The sequence below is a fragment of the Notolepis coatsorum genome (assembly GCF_963971535.1).
Source record: "Notolepis coatsorum genome assembly, chromosome: 19".
NCBI lineage: Eukaryota > Metazoa > Chordata > Actinopteri > Aulopiformes > Paralepididae > Notolepis > Notolepis coatsorum.
Genome location: NC_140183.1, coordinates 30,216,671 through 30,225,488, shown reverse-complemented (window position 1 = coordinate 30,225,488; position 8,818 = coordinate 30,216,671). Strand labels below are relative to the sequence as shown.

At 42.1% G+C, this 8,818-nt stretch overlaps 1 protein-coding gene across 1 annotated transcript in view; it reads right to left on the bottom strand.

Annotated features, from left to right (window-relative positions):
• Positions 1 to 230: 230 nt before the first annotated feature.
• rbm42 (RNA binding motif protein 42) overlaps positions 231 to 8,818 on the bottom strand; it is a 32,694-nt gene continuing 24,106 nt past the window's right edge. Inside the window, exons 6-12 of the mRNA XM_084336474.1 lie at positions 4,887 to 5,074; positions 4,624 to 4,800; positions 4,286 to 4,423; positions 3,635 to 3,752; positions 3,225 to 3,322; positions 2,788 to 2,884; positions 231 to 759 (exon numbers count right to left, since the gene is read on the bottom strand). Coding sequence (XP_084192600.1) covers positions 647 to 759; positions 2,788 to 2,884; positions 3,225 to 3,322; positions 3,635 to 3,752; positions 4,286 to 4,423; positions 4,624 to 4,800; positions 4,887 to 5,074 — 929 coding nt within the window. The 3' untranslated portion in view covers positions 231 to 646. The remainder of the gene's footprint in view (positions 760 to 2,787; positions 2,885 to 3,224; positions 3,323 to 3,634; positions 3,753 to 4,285; positions 4,424 to 4,623; positions 4,801 to 4,886; positions 5,075 to 8,818) is intronic.

The window sequence follows — 8,818 nt, the reverse complement described above, 5'->3', positions numbered from 1 at the left end:
GTAGCTTGTCTGATTGTGTAGGTACCGGACAGATTTCAGACACAGCAAGTTAGTGGTAGGCTTCGAAACCGTCCTGCTGTGTGTGCAGTAGTTATGTTGGGGCCCCCTCATGTGGACAGAAAGTGAAACTGCACTCATATCATATGTCATCCAATCAGATATCCCCCAGGTCTCAGTCATGTAGCCTGGTTCCAGATCAGTTCAAATCAATAACTGCCCGGAGGTTTAGAAATTATGTTTTTTTTATTGAAAAAGTCCTGCATCAGTAAAATGGCTACACACATTCTCTCAGCATCTCAAAATAATAACAGTAAATAATGATAACTGATAACTGTTCAGCTAACACAAAAACACTATTTGACCAGTATTATAAAAAAAATAGAGAGGGGGGGGGGGGTTCTCCCGCTCACTGATAAATCAGATGTGTAGAGTTACAATTTGATGACAAATTACTGTAGAATTGATTTTGAGCAGCTCTTCATTCTGCTGCTATGGTGGCTGCTGAGGGACACATGCATTTATTTACCAGACAAAACATTTACACAAAGAAAACAAACCTAAATAATGGATGATATCAGTAGCCACACCCACCAGCCAGTAACACACACACACACACGAACGCACACACACAGAGCCAGGAGGTGTCTTATCGGAGACCTAGTTTCTTCTTCTCTCTCTGTTTCTTGCGGACGACGTCCATGTTCCTGTCCTTCCACATGCTCTTCCTCAGCTTGATGGGACGACTGCCCACATACTTCCCTACACACACACACACACACACACACACATATTAATATACTGTACATATTCATACAAACACATTTCCCTGTAGAAATTGATACCGGTATTCATGTATTTTAATTAAGGCCGTCAAAGTTAACGCGGTATTAACGCGTTATCGCCCGATTCTATTAACGCCACAATTTTTTTAACTCACGATTAACACATCCTGCGCCAAAAACGTTGTATGACGTGTTTCAAGTTCATGCTAATTCTGCCAATCCACGGCGTACAACGTTATTGAGATCATATTTAAAAAAATGCGAAAGGCGTCCGGCCACTTGCATATTGTTGCGGGACTGTATACAAACGTCCGTGTGTAGCGATCGCTGCCATAATGCAATAATCGATGTCCGTGTATTATGATTATACAAACCGGAAATGGATTTAGGCGATCGCCGTCAAATAAGTGGGATCTTTTTCCTCCAGTCTCATCGTCGAACGGTAAGAGGGCGCTGACGTTACTTTCAGCCGGTTTGTTTATTATTATCCATGCAAACTGCTCTGATCAACATATCACCCATACCACATAAAGCATTTAACGACGATCACAGAATTATAAACGACCCCCCCCCCCCCCTCCGTTCATCCGCGCATGATCAGTCATAACGTTTAGGATCATGTACAGTTGAAATTTTTTATATAGCGTGGATCGGCAACAAACGGCATTTGATAATCTATATATGCGTTTATGCCTATATCTCACGATAAAAACATATTTATATTCTAGACGGTATTTTCGTATGAATGAAAAAGTAAAACGTTCCTACATCCTGAACGATAGATAATCGATGTTGAATGGGCCATAGTAATGTCAATTTAGCAATACAATTTAAAAAGTTATAGCCCTGCAAAGAAGGTGAACATCTCCATAGGCTTACAGTGCTGGCAGAGAATGGTATAAGATGCTCAAATTGCGTGGCAGGGAATGTGTTAACGTAAAAAATTTATATACACTCAGATGTATTATTGATGCTCTCATTGATACTATGTTTGTTTCTGAAGTGTGTGTGTGTGTGTGTGTGTGTGTGTGTGAGATATAGAGAGAGAGAGGGGGGTGAGAGAGATGAGGAAGGGGAAAGAGAGCTGGGAGAGTGTGTGTGTGTGTGAGAGAGAGAGGGGGTGTGTGATTACTCAGCCCTTGTGTGGGTGAATGTAACAAGTTCCTAACGTTTTCTTTCCCCTATTATTTCATGCACACTTTATTCATTGTTTTAAATTATTATTTTCTTTTAAGTTATTTTGTGCATCACTCTGATTTGAATTTGATGCAAATTTGCAATGCATGAGGATCATCCTTTTGTGTTAAATGGCTGCATAAAGCAAGCATTTGTTTATAACAGTTTGACAGGGTGGATGCTAGAATACTTCTTTCTCTTTTCATCTTTCTCCATCTCACTTTTCCTCTCCCTCCCTCTCACCTTTCCTCTCAATCTCAATCTCACGTTTAATTTCTCTCTCCATATCACTTTTCCTCTCCCTCCCTCTCACCTTCAGATTCAGATTACTTTATTCACCATATTGTATATACAAATGGAACGTGATTAGACATTACAGTGCATGATGTTTTTCACAAAGGAATAACATAATAAATAAATAAGTGCTCTCTCTCTCACTCACTTTTCATTTCTCTCCATCTCACTTTCCCTCTCCCCCATCTCACCTTTCCTCTCTCTCTCCATCTCTCTCCATTTCACTTTTCATCCCTCTCTCCATCTCTCTTTTCATATCTCCCTCTTTTCCCCTCTCCATACACAACAATACATATCCCTTACCTACTCTTACTAGTTACGCTGCTGGCCAGTATGACTTACTACCAGTGTCTTTATACCTGTACATCACTGTACATACATCTGATTAGCACTATTACCCAGTAGTGCTCATTTATATATTCAATATCCAGTTTAATCACCTGTACATTGTATATTACTATTGCACTTTAATGTTACTCTATGCTGCAGAGCAACCTTCCTATTCTGGGGGTCACATTTGTCATCTCTCTCTCACCGTTCATCTCTCTCATAGCTCTGACATAGTCGTTGGGGTCTTTGAAGCTGACAAAGCCGTAGCCTTTGGTCTTCCCAGTACGTTTGTCCCTCACCACCTGACAAAAACAATAACAACTCAAGTTACTCAACCACTGCCATGGAAACCTGTAAAAATCACTATGGGAATGCTTCTTTGTTTTTTACCCTCCAAAAATGTGCCTACATCAGCATAAGAAATAGCGTATAGAAATAAAACAAGAAGCTTAGATTATTCTATGATAATTAGTACTGAAGCTTAGATTATTATATGATAATTAGTACTGCCGTTTAGATTATTCTATAATTAGTAATGAAGCTTATATTATTCTATGATAATTAGTACTGATGTTTTCATTATTCTATGATAATTAGTACTGAAGCTTCGGAACATCCCTAATGAGTAAATAACAGTAGTACCTTGGCCTTCAGGAAGGAGGGGTACCTGCTGAACGCTCTGGCCAGGATGTCATCATTTACCTCATTACCAAGATCACCACAGAAGATACGAAAATCATCTGGTGAAAGAGAGAGAGAGAGAGACAGAGAGAGAGAGAGAGAGAGAGAGCAAGAAAGAGAGAATATATTGAGGAAAAGAACTGCAGCAGGATGTTTTAGGAGTCTCAGCTGATAAATCATAATGTCTGACTCTACAAACAGATCTTCTCAACACATACTAGCTGGTAAATCATAATGTCTGACTCTACAAACAGATCTTCTCAACACATACTAGCTGGTTAAATTGGACTAAAATTAAAGAAACAAAACTAGTCAGTATGTATTTGATAGTTATTATAGTAACTATAAGTAGTAAACAGTATATTTATTACCAGAATCCCATTCTAACAGACTCTGGTCCTCCCAGGCGGTACCAGCAGCTGTACGGATGCACTTCTTCGTCTTCTCGCCTTTTCCTTTCTTCTTGTCCTCTGTTCCACCCTCTGCTGGCTGGAGGACCACATGACACACAGACAGACAGGACAGCTCAGCTTGGGACAACCGTTTTTGGTGGTGATCAGGGTTAGTTACCTCAGTGTGTGAGGGTCATAGGTCAAGGTCTTACCTCAGTGTGAGAGGCGTGATTTCGAAACCTAGCCGCATTTCTGGCAAGACGCTCTCTGATTGGCCGACGCCTGTTTCTACACTGGTTAAGCTTAGGCACTCTTTCGAAGTTGGTTAAGGTTAGAGTTTGTCTTAGAGCGTGACGGCAAGTTCTTTCGACGGTTAAGCTTAGGCACTCTTTTGAAGTTGGTTAAGGTTAGAGTTTGTCTTAGAGCATGGCGATAGAACGCCAGGTAGTTTGCAGGCTGTTTGACGTGGAAATGGGCAAAGACACAGCTCGTCACGCGATTGGGCAAACGCGTCAGTGGCCAATCAGAGAGCGTCAGTCAGTGCCAATCAGAGAGCGTCTGCCAGAAATGCAGCTAGGTTTTCGAAAACACGCGTGTGAGAGGGTTGGGGGTCAGAGGTCAAGGTCTTACCTCAGTGTGAGAGGGTTGAGGGTCTGGCATGCTGGGACCGATAACGCTGCTGTTGTCTTCAGACTGCTCCTTCTTCTCCAGGAGACCTGCTGCCATGACGACTGCCTGTTGCTCTGCCACCCGCATAGCTAGCTCCTCCTGCACACACACAAAGTTAGCTTGGTTTTTAGAATTCTCTATTCCATGAAATCCATATTGGTATCTCCATTCTATAATATCTATATCTGTATATCTATTCAATAATATCTATATCCTATGATATCTAGTCTATGGTATGTAGACAGACAGATACACAGAGAGACAGATAGTACCCTCCTAGACAGATAAACAGATTATACCATTCTAGCTTGTCTCTGGGCGCGGAGGTCAGGTCTCTTGGGGGGAGGAGCAGTAGGGGTAGGAGGGGCGGAGTAAACCGTGGGTGCTGCCTGGAAGATTGATGGCGTTGGTTTGACAGGAGGCAGGACCACTGGTCTGGTGAGTGGGGCTGAGACCATGGGAGCCATATCTCTAATCTGAGAGAGAGAGAGAGAGAGAGAGAGATTATATTGACTGACTGACTGACTGACTAACTGGTTTACTGACTGACTGGTTTACTGACCTGTGGTGCTGTGACCATGTGTTGGTGCTGAATGGTTTGTGGTGGAACCTGTGGTGGGGCTTGGGGCGGGGCATGGATCTGCAGAGGAGGAGCCATCATCATGGGAGGAGGGGGAGGGGGGCGGGGAAGGGGTGGGGCCATCATACCGTGAGGGGGAGGGCCTCGCAGCAATGGCATCCTTTGGCCTCCTAGAGAGACAGAGAGATTTGGGTTAGGGTATTATAGGACTAGGGGTTAGGGTATTAGAGAACTAGGGGTTAGGGTATTAGAGAACTAGGGGTTAGGGTATTATAGGACTAGGGGTTAGGGTATTAGAGAACTAGGGGTTAGGGTATTAGAGGACTAGGGGTTAGGGTATTAGAGAACTAGGGGTTAGGGTATTAGAGGACTAGGGGTTAGGGTATTAGAGGACTAGGGGTTAGGGTATTAGAGAACTAGGGGTTAGGGTATTAGAGGACTAGGGGTTGGGGTATTAACACATTGGTCGCCATAAACGAGTTACGCCTTTTTTGGCCGCCATGCGTTGTTCGCCAACAACGGCGTAAGCCGTTTTTGAAATCAATATTTCATTTTTTCGCCCATGGCATTCATAATTCATCCAGCCAACCTCCGGTGCTGCAGCGGGACCCTGAATGAGATTGCAACGCCTCAATACCGCCGCCTGGTGGATGGTCGGGCGAGTTACACTCTCAAAACCGGAAGTTGTGATCGGTGCGTCGAGGAAATTCCTCCGGCAGTAACATCTTGTTACGTGGGTCCAGACAAACACTGGCGTGCATATGGATCGCTGCGATAACGCAATAATCGATATGATTTTGGCGTTTATTGTGCCATACAAACCGGAAATGGATCTAGGCGATCGGCGTCAAATAATTGGGATATTTTTCTTCCAGTCTCATCGGCGAACGGTAAGAGGACAGTAACGTTATTTTCAGCCCGATTGTGCGTTTCTTTGTTTGCAAACAGTCTGATCAATATATTATCAACCCATACTACATAAAGCCGTTACTGACGATAAAGGAATTATAGACAACCCCCGCCCCCCCTTTCCTCCACGCATGATGAAGCATAATGTATACCGATCATATACATTTGGATTTTTTTAATATAGCGTGTATAGGAAAGAAACGGCAATCGATAATCTATCACAGTGGTGCCCAACCAGTCGATCGCGATCGACAGGTAGATCGCGGGCTGATTTCAAGTAGATCTTGATTAATAAAATTAGATTAAAAAAAGATTTTATTTTTTATATTTTTTGCTAAATCAACTCTGCCTCTCCTTGTTAACTACAACAAGCAATGCTGTTTGGTATTTAAGATGAGGTCGGACTCGGCACTGACAGATTTGTGTTCATTATGCTGCTTTTATAAAGCCTCAAATGACGGCTTACAATATACAATTTTGGCTGGTAGCTCTCGGCTAGGTGGTAAATTAAAAAGTTGATCTTGGTTCAAAAAAGGTTGTGCACCCCTGATCTATCATATGCGTTTGGGCCTATAACTAGCGTTTTTGGAATTACAGCAGAAAAGCTTATAAACATACTTATATTCAAGACGGTACTATTAACACAACAATGTATGAATGAAAAAATATAACGTTCCCACATCCGGAACGATAGATAATCGATGTTGAATGGGCCATAGTAATGTCAATATAGCAATACAATTAAAAAGTTATAGCCCTGCAAAGAAGGTAAACATCTCCATAGGCTTACAGTGCTGGCAGAGAGTGGTATAAGATGGGCACAATGCCCGTCGCCCAATGTGTAGGGACTAGGGGTTGGGGTATTGAGGGACTAGGGATTATGGTATTAAAGGACTAAGGGTTAGGGTATTAGAGGACTGGGGTTAGGGTATTAAGAGACTAGGGGTTGGGATATTAGGAGTTAAGGGACTAGGGGTTAGGGTATTATAGGACTAGGGGTTAGGGTATTAGAGGACTAGGGGTTAGGGTATTAAGAGGACTAGGGGTTAGGGTATTAGAGGACTAGGGGTTAGGGTATTAGAGGACTAGGGGTTAGGGTATTAGAGGACTAGGGGTTAGGGTATTAACCTGTCGGCATCATGCTGTGTTATTTCAGAACATGAACAGTTCTTCAGAACATGAACGGTTCTTCAGAACATAGGCTTCTCAGTGGTATCAGTGGACTCATCCACAGCTATGGAAATGCACTGTGCATTTTTTTATTCTATCACAAAGCTGTTTAATCAAATCACCAGCCAGTATTTCAGTTATTCTGGTTGCTGTGCTATCTGAGGGGGATTTGCTTTTGTTTGCCATCAAACATGGTCTCCATCACTTCAGTCATACATTATTTTATTATGTATGCATCAGAGAATGGCTTCTTGTGTTTAGCCAAAACCCATGCCACTGAGTGAGGACTTGGTTGCTTTTTCTCGTTGTGACATAGATTTAACAATAATTCTGCTTGCAGCTTGATATGATGATTTCATTCCATTTATTTGTGTGGTTCTTAGCACTGAATTTTGAGGAAAGGTTGCATCAAAATAACTGTTTTGTTTCGTAGTGGCGTTTCAAAATGCAGTGCTTGCAGAGGAGATAGTAGGGATGGGGCGTGAGTAATCGAAGCAATAAAAAAAAAAAAAAAAAAAAAATCGAAATTATAAATGTTTATGAATTATTATTATAATTTTTTTTACATATCTTTTCACATGTATGTGTAAGATTATAACTGTTTGTTGGTTTCCTTAAACATATATATGTGAATGAACAAAAAAAAAAAAAAGGTATTCAAATATCTTTTTTATTTAAGTTTCTTTTCCCTTTTCGAGTAATACACGATCAATCAAGTATAGCATGCGATCAATCGATCTGGATTTCTCATTAAAATGCCCATCCCTAGGAGATAGCGTAACATTTTGAGGATGCCTGCCATACGCACTGGGTGACAGGATATATTTTCCTTCCACTTTACTTGGTATCACTCCGGAATCACGTTTCAACCAAGTCACTAACATAACGTTGCTGTCATGAGCCTGCGCTATGGTAGCCTACAAGTGATAAAATAAATAAAACTTCCAACTCAACGACTCGGCAAAAAGTTGCGCGCGGGCCGCACTAACACTAAACTTTGATGTCAAGTAGGGGGGCGCAAAATATCATCCAGCGGGCCGCAATTGGCCCGCGAGTTTGAGACCCCTGGGTTAGGGTATTCGAGGTCTAGGGTTTAGGGTATTATAGGATTAGGGGTTAGGGTATTAAGAGGACTAGGGGTTAGGGTATTAGAGGGTTAGGGTATTAGAGGACTAGGGGTTAGGGTATTAACCTGTCGGCATCATGCTGTGTTATTGTCTCAACCAACACATCGGTTGAAAGCTAAAATGGCCGCCGTTTGATTGACACTCCGCTTGATTTATTACGTGCGTCCAATCTCGGGTCAGAATGTATATCCCGGACCGTATTATATTCTTTATTCTTATTCGTGACTTTTGTTTTTGACTACCTAAATGTTTACTGTTTACTGTGAGCGATCTGTAGTGCTGAATTTCCCTCTGGATAAATAAAGTATTTCTATTCTATTCTATAAGACTAAAGAGCCAACAAGCGTCAGTTTAGAAAAAGTGACCACCTCCGGCTTCGCCTCTCAATGACTGGACAAATCACCTCTGACGCGGAAAATGATTGACCGTTTGTGTAGCCAATGAAATTCAGAAAAAAACAACATCTTACTTGAGTTGGGTTTCTGAGGCCGAGAAGTGGTAAAAGCATACTGTACGCAAGGAAATGAACGTACGTCTCTCTCTTTGTTGTTGCTCCTCTGGGGGTTGAGGGTTTGTTTGTGTATGTGTAGGGGTGGTGTATGTGACAAGAGATTAGTGGGGGAGGGGGAGAGGGGCCTGAGGTAGTGGTGACTCCTCTCACTCCTTTTTGGAAAAACGCCTAAGCACGCTTAGATAAAGATGTGTAAA